The sequence below is a fragment of the Leopardus geoffroyi genome, chromosome C1, assembly GCF_018350155.1.
Source record: "Leopardus geoffroyi isolate Oge1 chromosome C1, O.geoffroyi_Oge1_pat1.0, whole genome shotgun sequence".
In the NCBI taxonomy this organism is placed as follows: Eukaryota; Metazoa; Chordata; class Mammalia; order Carnivora; family Felidae; genus Leopardus; species Leopardus geoffroyi.
Window position 1 is genome coordinate 37,887,862 of NC_059328.1, and position 18,489 is coordinate 37,906,350.

The 18,489-nt window shown below is 53.8% G+C and overlaps 1 protein-coding gene and 1 long non-coding RNA gene across 3 annotated transcripts in view; one reads left to right on the forward strand and one right to left on the reverse strand.

The window, feature by feature from the left end:
* The first annotated feature begins 2,424 nt into the window (after positions 1 to 2,424).
* Positions 2,425 to 12,131, forward strand: LOC123597846. Its single transcript, XR_006712278.1, has 3 exons — positions 2,425 to 4,249; positions 6,166 to 6,215; positions 12,021 to 12,131. It is a non-coding gene; the product is annotated as an uncharacterized LOC123597846 (long non-coding RNA).
* Positions 11,921 to 18,489, reverse strand: part of TRABD2B (TraB domain containing 2B) — a 220,523-nt gene continuing 213,954 nt past the window's right edge. Inside the window, exons 7-8 of one of the 2 annotated variants that reach the window (XR_006712277.1) lie at positions 16,513 to 17,353; positions 11,921 to 14,232 (exon numbers count right to left, since the gene is read on the reverse strand). Coding sequence is in view for 1 of the 2 variants with exons in the window: in XM_045477290.1 (XP_045333246.1) it covers positions 17,134 to 17,353 (220 nt within the window). In the remaining variant the exon portion in view is untranslated. Of the gene's footprint in view, positions 17,354 to 18,489 lie in introns of both variants that reach the window. The other variant, XM_045477290.1, reaches the window with a different exon arrangement.

Sequence of the window (18,489 nt, forward strand, 5' to 3'; positions counted from 1 at the left end):
TTCTTTCTTCTTCTTCTTCTCCTTCTCCTTCTCCTTCTTCTTTTCTTCTTCTTCTTCTCCTTCTTTTTGAGAGAGAGAGAGAAAGATTGAGAGGGGGAAGGAGCAGAAAGGTAGGGCGAGAGAGGGAAAGAATGTTAAGCAGGCTCCACACCCAGCCCGGAGCCTGACTCAGGGTTTGATCCTACGACCGTGAGATCATGACCCAAGCTGAAATCAAGAGTCAGATGCTTAGCTGACTGAGCTACCCAGATGCCCCCACCCCTTGGCCATCTGAGGGGGTGAGTTCCATCATTCCTTCGAGGAGCCCATGGGCTTCCTCTGCACCTCCTCTGGGACTTAATTTTCCTACCTGTAACAGAGGATACTAACACATCCTATTTAGGGTTGTGGAGAGACTAGAATGAGGTATTCCAAAGGGAGCACAAAGCCCAGAGCCTGGCACAGTAAATGGAGGTCCTTCTCGCCCAACTCCAGCCCCCTCCCATCCCCCTCACCAAGGTACGGTTCTCTGACTCTGTCATTAACTTGCATGAAGTTTCCCTCTCTGAGCCTCAGTTTTCCCATCTGGAAATCACCACCCTTAACATATTTATTTATGCCCCACTAGACTGAATCCCTTGCAGGCAGGGCCTGTGTTTGATTTACCACCCACAGCATCCCTAACACTCAGTGCCAGGCTGCGCCTAAAGATGAACTCAATCAGTGTCAGCGCTCATGGCCACTGGTACTGCTTCTATGGTGGTTCCTGCCACTGTGACCCAGAACGGTGTCCTTAATAGTGCAAGGGTGGGGCAGCAGTCCCTGGTTGAGAAACCCTGCTGTTAACTGGTGGTCCACTCACACAGGGTTGGAAAGAAAGTTGTTTGCTTCAGACTCTAGTCATATCCCCGGGGGCATGTCCTATTCATCTGCGGCTCCTCAGGGTCCGCCAGGAATAGACATGAGCACACATCTGAGATCTGGCCAGTGGGTCAGTCCCTGAGTTGAGGTCTGGGATCAGGCCTCCAATCTGCCTGTAATTATACACATCTTGTTAACATATGTAACCCTAATGTCACCACAAGCAGAACTTTTCAACGTTCACGCCACAAATATTTTTTGAGCATGAGCTGTGAGTCAGCCAGTGGAGATGGGGCAGAGAAGGTGTGAGCCACGGTGCTCTAGTTCTTCTAGAGGAGTGGTTGGCGGGCACATCAGGCACAGAAACAAATTTGCATTACGGACGGGTGGGGAGTAGTGGTGTGAAGAAAATGCATACAGGGTCACGGGTGGAGAAAGCCCTGGGCAGTGCTTTATACGGATGGTCAGGGGAGAAGGTGGCAGGGAAGCAGAGAGGTGAAGGGGGCGAGAAGATGCCAACAAAGATCTGGGGGAAGAACATTATGGGCAGAAAGAACAGCAAGCATCAGGTCCTAACACTTAAAGGTGCGACGGATGTTCAAGGAATGGTAAGAAGCAGTAAGGTTGGCTTGGGGTAAGCAAGAAGAGGGCAGGGTGTGACCTCAGACAGGACCCGGATCAGGTAGTGCCTAGTTGGCTGGGGTAAGCAATGGTGATTTCATTCTGAGTCTGATGGGAAAGCACTCAGGATGCCGGGATGCAGGGATGGGGACTGCCATGATCTAATTTACATTTAAAAGGACCATGTGACCTTGTGGAAGGTAGACTGGGGTTGGGAGCAGCAGGGAAGCCAGTTGGGAGGCTGGAGAGATGAGGCAGCTCAGCCCAGGGTAGTAGTGAGGGTGAGAGTGGCCCTGCTTCTGCATGTATTCTAATGGTGGAAGCAACGGCATGGAAATGATAGAGGGAGTGTGGGAAAGAGCAATCACGATCAATCCCACAGTGTCTGCTCTGAGGGACCCGGTGAACACTGGCACCGTATACTGAGGTGGGACACAGAGGGAGAAACAGACTGGGGGCAGAAATCACAAGTTCCATTTTGAAGATGCTTCCTGACATCCAAGTGCAGAGGCCCCTCAATCAGCTGGATGTCAGGCGGAGGCTGGGCTGATGTGTAGCTTTGGGACTCATCCCAGACTATTTAGAGCCATGGGATTGGCCAAGGTCACCAAGGGAGTGAGCGTGGACAGAGAAGAGGGTTCGAACAGAGGGAGCCATTTAAAAAACAGCAGGCTACCTATAAATGGGATTGCATCAGTGACACTGACGTGAGCTATAAGGGGGCAAGTGGTGTAGTGTGAAGGGGGTCACAGGAGAAGGAGGCTTCTGCTTGGCCATCTAGGGACAGTTCTTTGAAAGATGGAGTCAGGCCAGGGGCCAAAAGCCAGTAAGATGGGGACACGACAGAGTTTGAGGCCCCAAACAGCAGGGACTGAGGCTGGACTGGACCCCGACTTAGGATAGTTGAAAAAGCACAGATTTAGAGTCTTATGGGCCTTAATTCTCATTCTTGTAGCCACTTTTCAGTTGTGAGGTCCCGGGAAAGGTCCCTGATCTTTCCAAACCTCAGTGTCCATGTCTATATATCAGGGCCTGTAGCACTGACACCTCAGAGCCACGGGCAGGCAGAGTGCGTGAGTCACAGCAGCACCCTGCATGGGCACGCCTGGAAAATAAGGGCCCCAAGAGAGTGGTTGTCCATGGTTGATACTGGCCTTTTCCATGTGAGACAGGAGGTTGAGTGCCACAGTGGTGAATCAAGATCTCATTTTAAGCCCAAGAGGAGCCATTTTCAAGGATCTCGTGTGGAGAGTCCTTTGAGCAGATGTTTTGCCACGTGGTGGTGCCCACTAGATGATGCCCTGGTTCTCTCTGGCCTCAGAATCTGGACTCTGACAAACTCTCCTGTTCAGATGTATCCACACAACAAAATCTTCAGGCTTTTTTTTTCTTTTTTTTTTTTTAAATATAACTTGGACTTCCATTTTGAGAGAGTTTGAGCCTTACCCTGGAATGAAATTATACACAGCCTATTATGTACTTAACACAATCATAATTGGGTTTAATTGTTCTGAAGCACCACATCAGTGATTATGTGAGAACGGTGACTGAGGCAGCTGGGAGCAGAATCCCCATGCTGGTCTGGTTTGGTTTCTTGTTCACCTTTCCTGACTGATGGCTGCTTACGTGGCCAACCCCACTGGCCCAGTTGCCAAATATAAACTTCTGATTGATCTGGTTGGACTTGGTGGGGTACAAAGAGAGAACAACTTTAATTTCTTTCCCCCAACCATTCCCTTCAGCTGGTTATATGGTCCCTTACCATCCCTGGATCATGTCCTGTGTGGATCCAACAGCTTTCCTGTCAGTATCTGGTGTTGGAAGAGTCTCCTTTTCCTGTATTACAAACTCTCCCCTGATCAAAATCAATCTAAATTTCTCACCAAATTCGAAATGTTTGTCTCCCGCTCAGCTCCGTTCAGCTCAGAGTAAGCCCTGTGATGTCTTCCCCTCGCTGGAGGCTGCCAGTGGCCTCTGCTAGGCTGGGCAGGAAGGTGAGATGAAGAAAAAGAGGACATCAGTGCCCTCTGGGTGGCATTATGATCGTTTTCAAGGGCAGTGTGAAGATCGAACTATTCTTTACAAGTCAGGTGGCACATAGCAAGCTTTCAGTAAACGGGAACAACATCTGAATTTCTGAGGAGTCGTCTCACTTCCTCCAACTAGATTGGATGTCAGTTCGTCTTGCTAGTCCAGAGATGGCTTCCTGCCACCATCTGCCTGGCCTGCAGGGCTCTCTTTGATGACACTTAGCCAATCTTGAGCGCCATTATCTTATTTACTCCTGACAACGGATCCTACAGAATAGGTGTTATTATCGCTCCCATTTACAGGTAACAAAACCGAAGCTCACAGAGTTTGAGTCATTTGCACAGGGTCAAATAGTTTGTAAATAGCAGAACTGGGATTTAACCCAGGCTTGTGTGATTCCAAAGCCTGCATGAGTCCTACCACTCACGTTACTCCGTGACCTCCTTGTCCTTTGTCCTGTCTTTGTTCCCTCTGCCAATGACTCTCTTCACTCTGGACATAATAGGGCATCTCTTTGAGCTAAGTCACTTCCTGCTTGGAGTGCACCCTGGAAATGAGTCCCCCAGTGCTCAGTAGAATGACACTTCCTGTGTTGCATCATAATAAGTCCCCACAGCAGCCACTTTGGTAATACTGACTCCCTCCATTTTCTTTCCACTATTATTTAAACTATGTAAAGTTGCGTTTTCACGAAAAGCATCCAGTTAGCATCGCTCCAGCATCAATGTCGTGCCCAACACTGGATTAGTCATGAAGCGTAAGTTGTTTTCTGATCTTCGGCCTCGGATCTATTTTGAGAGATAAGATATGTAAACAAAAATTGCCAGCAATGCCAAGATGTATGGAGTAGGTGAAGGAGTACAGGGAGTCAGTACCTTAGGAGCTCAAAGGCAAGAGCAGTCTGCTGGCTGGTGGATGCAAAGGTTAAGGGTCTGGGAGAGCAGGTAGTAGAAGGTTGCCTGGGAAACGCTGGGCTGGTGCTGAGCCTTGAAAGCCGGGTGGAATTGGGATAGGTGAAGGCAAAGAGGACGTGTCTGGTGTGTTTGCAGCAAGCAGGATGCGGGCGCCTGGAGAGGCAGGAACCCAGCATGGGTGCAGGGACATGTTCTTCCAAAGGAGCCTCTCTTTTACAACCACGAGCCTCTTTGCTCCCTGCTTGGGGGATTTTTATGACCCCATCCATCTGTTTGCAGTCAGGTTTGCTTTGAAATTCAAAAGCTGAAAGGGAAGTGCTATATTGGAGCCAGAGCGGGCTGGGCAGCTGTCTCTGAGAAGGAGGGAGTGGCTTCATGGCGCATAAACCACAGCAGGCAAAGCACCTCTTCTTGTAGGCCTGCGTTCCTGGGAAGCCTGGGAGCAGGAGTGCTTGAAGGGGTGGGGGACGATCAGTTCCCTGGAGGAACTTCTCACACGGGTCTGAGCTGGCAGCCTGTGGGCCCGGCAGCAGGCAGCCCCCCGCAGATGGAGGCTGAGCCTGGACATTCAGGGTTCTTTCAGTGGGGGCTTCGTGCCTGCTCCGGATCCGGCGGCCCGTGTTTGTTTCTCTTTCCTGCTCTGGCTGACGGGCCCGGGCCCGCTAGGAGAGTTGGCTCAGCCCTCCGTGCCTCCTGAATTTCCTGGCCCCGCTACACCTCCTGCATTCCTCAGGAGCCTCAGTAGCCCAGAGAGACAAAACTTTTTTCCATCTTCTTGAACAAAAGACTTTTAGTGACAGTCGTTGATCAAACCCCAAATCCACAGTAGGACTTCCAAAGAGTCAGGGCTTCAGGCCCCTGACTTCCCTCAGCCCCACGTGCCCTAAGACCACCTTCTAGCTAATGGCCTTTGCCCGGCCCAGACGCCTCCTCTACCACATGTTCGCATCTTTCCCGACAGGCACACAGCCAGCAGAAGTCTGTATCCATCTCTCTGGGAAAATCCTCCCCAGTGGCTCCTTCTCACCCTCCCGTGGCTGCTCTCCCTGCCCCCATTTTAAACACCCGTGAGCCTTTTCTCCACACCACAAGCCACCACATACCTGGGCGTGCCTGTGGACCTCTGTTTAAAGATGGGCTCTGCTCGAATGTGTCTGAGGTGCCACAGGAGGCATCCGGGGTCGGGCGAAGGCTGTTAGCTAGGAGGTGGTCTTAGGGATGCGGGGCCGAGGGAGGTCTGGGGTCTGTAGTACGGCTTGGAAATCCCTACTGCACATTTTGGATTTGATCGATGTGGAGCTGGAGCTCCTGCGCCCTGGAGAAGTCAATGGCCCTTCTACAAGACAGTCAGGCTGCTGGGCTGCAAAGTCGGTGAGCTTTAGCATGTGGCCCAAACCAACGCTTTAGAGCAGGTGTTTCAAAGCCAAGGAGCTGAGTTGAGAGGTTGGAGGGTGGAGGAAGATCTTGACGTTCCAGCCTAGAAAAGCTAGGAGACTCTTTAAAGATCATCTGCTCTAAGTTCTGCTTTTTTCACATGGGGAAACTGAACTTCAAGAAGGGGGTGTCATTGGCCTCATGTTACGATCAGGTCCATGGCAGAGCAGGACTGAAACCCACTTTGGGGCTTGAATTAGCCATAATCTTCCACTTACACCCCTTGGGGTCCCTGAATGAAGATTGGGGGATGGTGGAAGTTCAGGGCACACGCCCTTTCCTCTTTCAACCCTCATAATAATGCGCATTGATGTTGCCTTTGCAGAAATGAAGCACTTCTGACCCGTCGTCTCAGTCACCATTACAAGCTACAAAGTAAGTTATCTTCATCCCCATTTCCGGGACGAGGCAAATAAGAATGAAGGTTAAGGGACATGCCCGATGAAAGGTGACCAGTAAGCAGCCAAAGGGAGTCTTGGGCTCAGGCCCGTTGCTCTTTGCAACGTTATCACTCTACCTCCCTACTCCTTGAAGGGTGCTACTCTCTTTTGGAAAATCAGGCAGAGAAGGCTGGAGTAGAAACTAAGGTAAAAGGACGTTAGCTGAAGATCCTAGGATCTGGCACAATCTCTCAGGACTTCTCATTTTTCATGGGTGAAAGAAATACGTAGAGCAGGGTTTCTTAGCCCTTCCAAGTTCAATGTCCCATTTTGTTACAAATATTTTATAATGTCCCTTTCTATACTGACATATCCTAGGCCCTCATGGTAACTCTGTGGGATCAGGGCTATCCTCTCGCATGCTGCTGATGGGAAAACTGGGACTCAGTGGGAGGATGAGATTAGGCCCAGGGCATCAGGCTTTTACACAACTTCATGCCACTTGGTGCTAAAGCTTCCTGGGCAGCCTGCTGTCCCCAGGGCAAAGTCCAGTGCCACAGCTGGCAGGTGACAGCCTCTCACTCCAGACCCCAGCCACCGCCCAAGCCCAGCCTCCTGCCACAACCTTCCCTGCACGCTCTAGGTCTGAAGCCAGTGGGTCCCTTCAGTTAGGTCCCCAGGGATGCAGTGTTCGTCTCCTCCACCCCCACCTCTCCTGAGAACTCAGGCGCGGGACCAGTCTCAGGCATAGACTGCGGTGTGAGAATCAGCTCCTGAGAGCCGGCCCCCCTCCTTCTCTGCCCCTCTTCCTATCTGGCCCTAGGCCAGGACCCACCCACCCCTACCACCTCACAGGGAAGCCAGGGTGGTTAGCAAGGCCACAGATCCATCAAAGACGATAATGCTGGCATGCCCTGACTTTTTTGTGGCAGACATGGCTCTCAGCACCCTGCATGAGTTAGCTCACCGAATCCTTGGGCGACCGCACACCAGAGAGCTCCAGGGACGTGCTTAGGGTCACACAGCTGACCGCTGGCTCCCGTTGGCTCCCTGATACTGTACCAATTCCTAGATGCGCGCAGCAAGTGGTCCGGGCCTGCCCTGGCTCATCTCTCTGGCCGTATCGTCCCTAGCTGCCGCCTTGCACCCTGCTCCCGGGCACGCCGCAGCATCTGCAGGCCCCCGGCTTCTTGCGGGCTGATCTCTGCTGCCCACCTGAGTGGCAATCACAGTTAACCTGTGTGCTGGGCCTTGGTTTCCAAAGCATTTTTTCCTGCACCAGCTCATTAAAACCTCACCGTAACCTGTGCCAGAAGCAATTTTAGTATCCTCATTAAAGAGATGGGGAAAAAGACACTGAGAGGGGAAGGCGATGCCCGGGGCCAGGCCCCCGGCTTCCTGATGACCAGCCATACCCCAAGCTGAGCCTGGACAGTCCTGGTGGGGAGAGGGACAGGGGATGAAGAGCGAGGGGCTGTTCTACTGAGTCTGGGGAGCCAGGCAGGCCCTGGAAGCAGTTCATGTTGTCAAGTTTCCCTGGGAGGAGTAGAGGGCTTGCTCCCAGGGCCTTCCCCTAGGGGTCCCTGCATCCTGCCCCCCAACTCCCGCTCCATCCCAGCCTCTGTCCCAGGTCCCAGGCTCTTTGGAGAACCTGATGTGTTCCCATTCCGGTGGGCCTGACCCTCCGCCTTGGCCTTCTCTCTGACTGCTCGTTCCTTCTCCCCATTCGACCTCTCCAGCACCGTCGGTCTGTCTCTCCTCAGTCCCTGGCTCCTTCTCTGGATCCTCACCCCGTCTTTCTGTGTATTGTTCCTTTTCTTCCCCAGTTCCTCCCTCCCCCCTCCCCCCACCCCTTATTGCCACCCCCTTCAGCCCCTTCCATCCTTCCAGAGTCTCGGGGAAGACAGGAGGATGAGAGTTAAGAAGTGTCCTTCGGGCGCTTGCCTGGGGGCTGGTGTGTCCAGGTCAGAGATGTTATCATTCTTTTCTTGTGACTGATCAGGGAGGAAGAAATGGAAAATATGAAAAAAGAAAACACAAGAACTGTTTGTAGCCCAGAACCAACATGAAAAAGGTTTTATGAATATTTTCTGAAAATAATCTCTTTTTACGGTGCCGTAACAGCGGCCGGCCCAGCTTGCCTGGCCCCACGGAGCCTGGCCCGGCCCCGGTCAGCCAGGTCAGGGTGCGCTCTCTGCTGTAGCAGGCCTGGAAGTAGTGATGTCGGGGAGGCTTTCCTGCCTGGCTCAGGGAACCCTGGAGCTCCCATAGCCCTTAGCCCACGGAAGCCCATGGCCCGTCTACGCTTAGTTTTTCTGTCTACCTGTAACCCGGATGTGGCTCAGGCATTCCTGCTCCAGCATGCCTGGTTAGGATCATCCTAGACACCCAGCTCTGTGGCTGAGGTCCAAGCCCTCCTGGAGTCCCTGAATTCCTGGGGGCTCTCACTCCTGTGCCCTTCTTGGCCTCCAGCTCCCTGTCGTTGACCTTGCCATATCTGCCTCACACCATGCCAACCTGGCCATGAAATCAGCCCCCTTCCGTGGTTCTCCCCATCCCAGATCTTTACAAGCGGCGGGGAATGTTCCGGAGATTGGCAGGGCAGATGGAGCTGGGGTTCCCACGGCAGCCAGGAAAACGACCGCCATTTGCAGGTTTTCTCCCCAGTGGGAAGGCTAGTTCCCACCGCCCTCGGTGCCTCTCCATCTTCCTCACTCCTCACCCTCCTCCTTCCGTCTCTCCATTCCTGCTTTCTCTTGCCCTCCTTTTCAGGAACAAAATGATGAAACTCCTCCCTTGAGCATAAGGAGTATCTTCCCTCCCCCTCCTGTGAAAGGGGGAGGCGTAGTTTTCCTTTCTACCTCAAACCCCCGTGAGGCAGTCTTCCATAAGTGTTGCTCTTTCTCAGAGGGATTCAGTGAACACAAGTTGCTCCTCCTTCCATGCAAAAGAGGAGACTGAAGTCCGGAGAGGGGCAGAGCTCGCCCAAGGCCACATAAGCAGACCACGGCAGAGCCGAGGCTGTGGTCCTCATTGCAAGGGTGCGGGGGGCGGGCAGGGTACTGTCTGACGGTGCAGCTGAAAGGTTTGGCGGCAGGGCTGCAGACGTTCAGGGGTGGGAAGGAGGGCATCAAGGAATAGAAAGATGGATAAGGAGTGAGGGCACAAAGGTATGTACGAGACAGCAACAGGGACAGGTAGAGGAGAGGGAGATAGAGACGGCCTTGGCCAGCCTCTACGCTGCGGTGGGAATCTCTTCTCCATTGAGAGTTACCCCATCACACACCTCCCGTGCCAGAGAACTTACTACCTCCTCAGCACTGTGACCAGGTTGTGGGGTGGGGTGTGGAGGACAGGATGTACGGGCTGCTAGGGACAGCTCCTGGGAGCTGGAAACTTCCGGCGGCTTCCCCTACGGGCTCAGCTCTGAGTTTTGTATCTGTACAGAGAAGCCTCCTGTCTGGAGCAGCTCTGCAGAGGTTTGGGGCTGAGACAGCGTTCCCCTGAATCCAACGCTCGAATATGAGACCGAGCAGCCTGGTTCTCTCCTGTAGAACACCTCAGCGGGAGCCAGCTCGGAGCAAGGGACTCGGTCTGTCAGGGCAGGAGGGGGCATTGGGGTTCCCAGGTTAGGAAGCGCAGACCCTCGAGTGTACTGCGTACAAACCCTTGAGTGTTCCCTCTTGCCACCTGCTTGTCCCCTTAGTCACCCATTCCATCGTTTCTGAGACCCCGTTCCTGGCCACAGCTTGTCCTGCAGGAAGCACTTCACGTGAGGACTATGTCTCCCAAGGAAGGGCAAGGGCTCACTCTCCCACTGGGCTTCTAGGCAGGTAGAGGACAGGAGCTTCATTTCATGAAAGCAGCTGGTGTGTGAGGGCCAGAGGACACGGGGTCACAGGCCACAGCAGGACTTCTCAGACCACTGGTATCAACCCCGCAGACCAGTGTGGCGGCGCGGGGCAGGGAGCAGGCGAGGCCCCTTCGTGCACCTCCATCCAGAGTCGGGTGGGTGGGACGGAGGTCTCGCCGGCCTCCACGACGAGAAAGAGGCTCGTTGCACGGGGCCGCGGATGGGTCCCGACCTAGCCCACCTGGCCTGTGCGATGGGGACGCAGACACCCCCTCGCCCTCCTCACGGGCCGAGCCCACCCGTGGCAGCTCAGCACAGCCGAGTGAAAGCGAACACAATAGTCTTGGGGCTTGACTCCTTGGCGCTCCAGTCTGGCTCCAGCATTTACAAGCTATGTGATTGTGGTCAGGTTAAGCTCTCTGCGTCCCAACTCCTTCATCTGTAAAAGAGAGACAGCGGGGAGTAGTCGTGAGAAAGAAACGGTTTCAGGCTCGTGAATGTCTAGAACACTGTTTGTGCATCATAAATGCGCGCTACGCGTTAGCTCCGGCCGTATCGTCTGTATTACCTTTTTCTGGAGGCGGGTCTCACACGGCCAGTCCGTGTAACTCTTGGTAGGAGCCAGCAAGAACGCGTCGACCACGGCCAGCGAACCACCTCTGGTGAAGGCCCTGTGGTTTCAGAACACGGGGAGGCTTCTCCCGCTCCCAGCGTCTCAGGACCTGCCCCCTCTCCCAAGGCCCAGGGGTGAAGTCTTCCCTCCGGGAACTTGTGCAGGAGCACCGTGTGGAGAGCCCAGCCCGCTGACGCTTGAACTATGACGTCGGTTGTGATAGAGAAGGAGGCTTTTAATCGGTTTTCCCTCCCGTTCTTCTTCCTCTCCTTCCTCCTTGACTCCACCGTTCTTCCACGGGTACCCACTAGCTGTCAAGTCCTGTGCTCGGGGCTGAGAACTCAGAGATGAACAGCCACGGTCCTGGCCCAGGAAGGGGAGGGGAAGGCCAGGCACATCGTGTCATTTGAGCACAAGCCAGGTGCACAGGGAGCAGGTGCTGTGGGAAGAGGGTGGGGGAGGGGGAGGAGTGGCTACCTCCGCTCAGGAGCCTAGGCTTCCTGGAGCGGACACCACCAGGGCTGGGCCACGCAGGATGTGTAGGAGCTCCACAGAGCAATGAGCAAGGAGCGGGGGAGGTGCGGAGGGATGGTCAGTGCCGGGGAACAGCATGTGTGAAGTCGAGGGGCGGTGAAGGCTAGGATGAATTTAGGAAACATGGAGGGAGGCAGTAATGGGAGTGTTGAATACCAGGAAAGGAATCGGAAAACCGAGAACTTCACGGTAGAGAAGCTTCATGCCGGGAAGGGGCCAGGTCACAGAGGGCCTGGCGGGAGGGGGAGGGGACTGCGGGGCACAGCTGTAGGTGGCAGTGGTTCAGGAGAGGGCCAGGACGCCTGGGCTGGGGTGGAGCAGTGGGGGTGGAAAGAGGGGGAAGGTGAATAAGCAAGAATTGGTTGGTCTTGGTGAGTGAGGGAGTGAGGGAAAGGGGGCCCTGAGGGTGAACCCCAGATCCCAGCTTTGTGGCTCATGTGGGCAACTTCTTCCCTGGCCCCGTGGGCATCTCATTCTGGCTGGACAGGGCTATCTGGATCCCACTTGGCCTGAGGCCTCTCCAGTCACTGGACCCCTGCCCACGCCACCCTCCCAGAATCTGCCCAAGTTTTTATATGGAAAATGGGCCCGTTCCAGCTCCTCCAAACCACTGCCTCCGGTCTTGGACCTCCAGAGGTGATTTCCCCAGATGTTCCCTGGCAGGAGAAGGGGAGCCACCAGCACACAGAGACACCATCCCGCGGAGTTCATAATGTCTTTTATTAATATATTATGCTACAAAAATATTTTTGGCAAAATAACATTAATAGCATCTTTCTTTGTCTTCTGTATTCTTAAAGGACTCTTCATGATAAATCACAGAGGTGAGGGGAAGAGGTGGTTACAAGAACAACATCACCAGTATCTTTCAAATACATTAAGAGCTGAAGCTTGTGTCACATAATGAGTCAGCAGGGGACCTTCTGCAATCTCTTTGAGGCCCAGGAATGGGGCAGGAGTTCTGTCTGCCCCTCCTCTGAGCTGGGACCTCCCTTGGCCAGGAGTCAGGCCCTGCTGCCCCAGCCACTGGGGCCCAAGACGTCCCACAGCCTTGCCGGAAATGTCTGAGACTCGGGTCCCATCCAAAGCCCACTTTGCCTGCAGCGGGTCTGGCGACGGAGCAACCCTTAAGGCACGCTACTCCACCACCTTTCCTGCCTGTGACATAGTCCCAATCCCAAAGCGGCCCGTGGGGCTTGGGAGGAAAGCCGATCGCTGAGCCAAAAGGGTGGTGGCACCTCACCTTCATGGGGCCCTGAGATTGCACATAGCACTCCTGCGTGCTAGAACAGCACAGGCAGGAAACTAGGTCTCCATTTAACAGATGAGGAAATGGAGGCTCAGAAAGGAGCAGAGACTTGCCCAAGGTCACCCAGCAACGTGAAGGAGTATCCAGAGCACCTCTGGAGAGGAAGAGCCAGCGTTTGGATAAAGGATGGGGAGATCCGAGGGCGGGTTGATGCTCCCCAGAAAGGGCCAGGTAGGGGGTCAATCAGTCCTCACGGCCCATCTCTTCCCTCCCCACATGCTCGAGAGCAGGGAGGGAAGCAGCTCCAGGCTGGGGCCAGGGGCCCTGGGTTCCAGTCCAGCCCTCCCCCACCACCCACAGCCCCCCCTGCCTTAGGGTAGCAGGCAGGCCTGCCAATTCACGTCAGGCCTGGCTGGGCTGCTGAAGAACGGGGGTGTGAGGCTGGACTGATTCCTGAACCCTACTGGTTTAGACGGCCAGCCCGGGTGATATTTTTGGCTGCTTAGATTAATTTTTGGAAAAATAACAATGTTCAAAGAACCTGAGCATTACAGAGCCAGGAGGGACCCTCAATGTCATCTACACCAGTCTCTTGCCAAGACTTCAGCTCTCATGCCACATCTCCAGCCAGTGGGCCTACTGCCCTGCTCACACCTCTTCTGACAGGAAACTCACCACCTGCAGGGGACAGCTTTGGCTTTGTAGAGATTATTCCTCTAGCAGAGCTAAGGTCCGTCTCTCTCCTTTCCTCTCTTCATTCCTTTCATCCTCCTTCTCTCTCTACACATCTCCTGAGTGCCCCCTTCATGTCAGACGAGGATACAAAGATGAATTTACGTGACCCCTGCCATCAAGGAGCTCACAGTCTGATAGGAGAGCAGGTACACTATTACACAGTTTCAACACTGATCAGTGGATGTTGTGATAGATGCGAAAAAAGCACAGAAGAATCACAGAGGGCTTCCTGGAGGAAGTGCTATCTGAGTTAATCGTCAAAAAATGAGGATCTGGGGAAAGATAAGGGAGTTTCCAGGTCCAGGAAACATCTGTCTATTCTAGAAATGACAAATAGGATGGCTGGCAGAGTCAGCAGGGTCTGATCACGGAGGGTCTGGAAGGCCAGGCCAAGGGCTTCCGTTCTTATCCCACACTCGCTATCACCAGCCCCAGTTCTGTTCTCACCACACAGGATACCATCAAAGCTGCAATGCCCAGGTGGAACTTCTCTTGGCCTTCCAGGTGGTTTTCACAAACTTTCCTTGTGGTGGAGGACTGTTCTTTGGGATCCATTGTGACAACGGCACCGGGCTGGAGACTGGGCAGGCAGAACAAGGGTCCTGAGCCCTGAGGCTTGCCCAAGTCTAGCTGAGGCTAGGCAGGAGATGACAGAGCATTTCATATGAGAAAAATCAGCTCGTGGTTATTTGGTGCAAAGGTAAACTTTCCAGTCAGTGCAAGTTTCCATGCTTCATAGACTCCAGATCTTTGAATCTCAGTGCTGGAGGGGCCCTTGGTGGCCCTTTGCAGCTCCCGGCAGCCTAACGTCTCCATTCTCCCTGCCTTCACCTGGCTGCTGGTGCACCAGAGCAGCCTGGAGGAAAACCAGAAGTGCATGGCCATGCTGACAGCTCCCCGAACGCCCCTGGGCCATTTGGTCAGTTTTCCTGAGACACAGGGGACCTAGAGCCACCACTAACATGCTGCCTAATCCCAGACAGGTCACTTAACCCACTGGGTCTCAGTCCTTCCATCTTCTCTGCCACCTGAAGGTCAAACACAAAAGCCGTAAGAAAGGTACACAGATGCTCTCAGAGCAACAGGGGACTTTATGAGCCTAGACACGTAGAACGTGCCGGAAAAAAATGTCAGCAGTGGTGGACAGATCGTGCAAAGTGTGTAAGTGGCTACTGACAGAGTGGTGGTTCCCTGGCTCGGGATGAGAGAATTCCAGTGCCCCAGCTAAGCGGATTTCCACAGACGCCTCAGGTCTTCTGGGACATAAGTCAGCAAGCTCAGTTCATTTCAAACCCTGGCCGGTGGGTGGGCCTCAGGGATCGGTGAACTTAGGCTGTAGATGTCGGGTCGACATGGGCTCTGGCCTGTCCTGTTGGCACATGCCTACCTAATCAGCCCGCCTACCCTTCTGCCGCCATCCATCTTTCTCTAAACACTTGAGTGCTTGCTTGAGGGAAAGTTTGGAATCTCCCAGTCTGTCCGGAGGAGGGATCTGGGGAAGGTGAGGGCTGAGTCTGTCTGTGGTCAGGGGCCTAGATAGGAGAACCTCTAAAGTTGCTTCTAGGAACGTAGGACTGGTCTGCTTGTTCCATCGAGATGATGAGGAGTTCCTCCGGGACAGGCAAGGTGCATAGATTAGGCCCCAGCACAGAGCCTGGCACTGTGTGTGCTCGATAGTCACACACTGTGTTAATTTACCTCTTTGGCCCCGTGCCTGGCACAGATCTGGGCATGTAGTCAGGTACCTGGACTGTTTACCCAAATGCTTCATCTTTAATTAACCTCAAGTTCTATCTCGGTGCATCTCATGCCACACTCTGCCCTGAACAGAGGGAAATCTGGCCTATGTATTTCTAATTCCTTTACACTTATCTCATCCAAAGAGTGCTCTGCACGATCTGTCTGATGTCCAACAGGCCTTCTGTGCCTGCTTTATAAGTCAGCTAAACCCTTTCCCGCTCAGAAATAGGAAGTCACATTTCTGCCAAAGATAAACGGACTCCAGCCCTGGTTGGGGTCAAGTTCAGTTTATAGCGTGGTGCCCATGGGGCTGGCTGGACCCTCTGAAGCAGATCTCGGGGCTCCTGCCAGATCTCAAGCTCAAACACGTCCATCCAGGGCTGAGATGAAAAGAATTTAGCTGCTGGCCTAGATGCTCATGGCACTTCTGACCATCCAACAAGCTGCCCAGAATTCCATCTCAGGAGGGAGACAGCTGCTGGACTGGGCATAACGGCATTGGGTCTAATCAGCCAATGCCAGGCTTGCCGGGAAAACCCACGGTGCGGTGATGCTGTGTAGCACGGGGCTCGGAGTCAGCAGACCTGGGACTCCATATTACTCTTACTGGTATTATCTGTCAAATGAGGGGCCCTTTCTGCTCTCAGGTTCCCAAAGTCTGTGAGGAGTTAGGGCTGGAAGGCAGCTAACCTCAGGCCTCTGCTTTCCCAGCTACCGCCTTGGAGGCAGAGGAGGGAGGTCAGTCTCTCTGAGTCTGTTTCCTGCCTGCCCCATTTGGCTGCTCTGCCTCCCCAACTCCCCACCCCACAGCCTCTCATTTGATAGGAAAGCCTCTCATTGTCTCCGAGATAAGACAAGTTGGGGCATGAGACACGTGGCACAGGCTGTTGCTAGAGTCCTTTGTTCAGAGGGGCCAACATGAGTGACTGTGGCCAAGTGGTCTCTTTGGCTGGAGCAAGAAGCTGGTGCTGGCCCATTTGGGTGAGATCTGCCTTCCCTGAAGCTTCTCTGTGCAGAGAGAACATGGCAAAATATGGCCCAGGGACAAGCATCGTTTCTGAATCACACTGATCTGGGGCCATGTCCCAGCTAAGTGACCTTGAGCAAGTCTGTTGATCTATTTGAGGGGCTCAGTTTCCTCATCTGTGAAATGGGGACAATCACATTTCACAGAACTGGCATGAGGATCAGTGATAAAGTGAGTGTGCAAAGTGCCTGCCACGATGCAGTCTTTGGATAAATGGTGGCCTTCATTGGGGTTATTATTACCATGTGACTCCTAGAGCCCCTGTCCCTACTATGCCCACTCCTGTCCTTTGGCCCAGCTCACTCTGTTTGGCTATGACTCCAACAGGTTCTTCTGTAAGCCAAGCTTACAGAAGATGAATGATGCCAGAACAGAGAGGTCTGGATTCACATCCTGGACCTCCCACTTGCTGCATGACCTTGGGCAACCACCTTCCTCTCTTTGGATCTCAATGTAACCATTTGACACATAGGGCTGGGGGATGACCTCCCTCAGCGCCAACATCCCTCCCCTCCCCCTGTGCTTTGGTCAAAACACTTACCAAGAACTCTGGAAGGCCAGTTCACAGACACTCAGGGTTTTCAAAATAGCAGCATTCTTTTCCTAAAGTATCTTCCCACCCTAGGATGCATCCACGGGAGGGAAGGATCGTCGGCATTCACATCTCTGGCTCCCCAATCCAGCTTCACAAAAGCTAAGCCTGTCTGCCTGCCCCACTCTCTGAGGACCCCGTGGCGGGAGAAGCCAAACCGAGGCACCGGAGGCTTCTGCCGATCTAGGAGCAAGCCGGTTAAAAAGCCACGGTCTGCATGAGGTTGCAGGTGTCCTGGCAGCCTGGGTTCCCTTCCTGGGTTGGTGTTGGGGCTAATTAAAGGGTTAACATAGGCCACATAAAAATAGTTTTATCGGTAGAATAAATACATTTTTCTTTTTTAATATGGACACATATTTTACAAAAGAGCCCCATAGCACTATGGGAAATTAAGATCCTTCTACAAAAAAGAAGATGTAACTCGGGTACGATAAAGCTCTAATGTTCTAACGGATCCCGTCTGGACTGCCCACGAGGTGTCAGGCACCCTGGCGGTGGTGGCACGGGCAGTGGGGTGTGGCCGCAGACCCTCCTGTGGTTTCTCTGGCTTCTCTGCACTGGTGACCAAGGTCAGGAGGGCCCAAGGGTGTGCAGAAGGAGGGAGGCTGTGATGCTGGCCAGGATGGCAAGGAGGAGGCCCAGGGCAGGCTGTAGGCGGTGGGGCGCTGAGCTGCCGGTGGGCCCCTGCTCTTCCTGCTGCTGAAGCCGCTCTGAGAGCTGCAAGGGTGGCCCTGCGGTCCCGGAGCTGTGCGTGGGCTGCAGCGGCAGCGGGGGTGGCGAGGCGGCCGTGCTGGAGGGAGACAGAGAGCAGAGAACCATGGAGTCACCTGTCAGTAGCCTCATCCTGGGATCTGGCCTTGGGTTCCGAGGCGACACTGAGTCTGTTTTCTTCTCATGTTATTTATTTATTATTATTGTTTAGTGTTTTTTTCATTTATTTTGAGAGGGAAAGAGAGAGAGAGAGAGAGAGAGAGAGAGAGAATCCCAAGTAGGCTCCGTGCTGTCAGCACAGAGCCTGATGTGGCACTCAATCTCGCAAACCATGAGATCGTGACCTGAGCCGAAATCGAGTCGGATGCTTAACCAACTGAGCCACCCAGACGCCTTTCTGTTTTCATCTCATAAAATGGAGAAGGAGACAAGGGGCCGGGCAGGGAAAGTGAGTGGCCCAGAGCCACACAGCCAGCCGGCTGGGTTCCCGAGGCCTCACGGGTAACAGCCTGAGATGGGTTCCAGGGCAGAAAGAATTACAGTGCCGTGAAGGAGCTGGGTCTGGGGTCCCACTGGGGCAATCAGCCTCCACACCTGTGTCCTCAGGTGCCGTCCTGCGCCCTCCCCTCCCGCCGGAGATAAACAGGAAACAAAACACCCCCAAACCCCACCATCTCCTGGCCCTGGTGATCACAGCTACCAGTTATGGAGAGTCTCTCTGGCCTCAAAACAAACCTTCACAGTGGGGCTCATCACCCTCTTCACCAGATGGGAAAGCTGGGGCTCAGGGATAGATGGCACCAGGTCCCAGGGGGAGGGGGCAGCACCCCCTGGGAAGGAGCCCTGGGTCAGCTGCCTTTTACACAAACACAGGGAGTCTTAGTGAAAGGTGTGATCCTTCATGGACTTATAAACATAGAATCTGGTTTTGGAGGCAATGGGTGAGATTGTTGGCTGAAGAGAACCTATGAAAGAGAGAGGGAGGGAGAGACGGAGAAATAAAGAGAGATTAAGTACAGAACAAACAGGCCGGCTGAGGCCGGGGCGGGTGTCGAGGGGAAGTGGAGGGAAGGGCAGGGCCAGGAAAGTTCTGGAAAGAGAGAGATAGGAGATGATGAACAAAGAGAGGGAGGGGACTAAGAGAGGGGTCCAGGAAAGATAAGGACAGAGGCATAACAAAGAGAAGCCACAGCAGGAGAAGCCTCCGGGATGAAG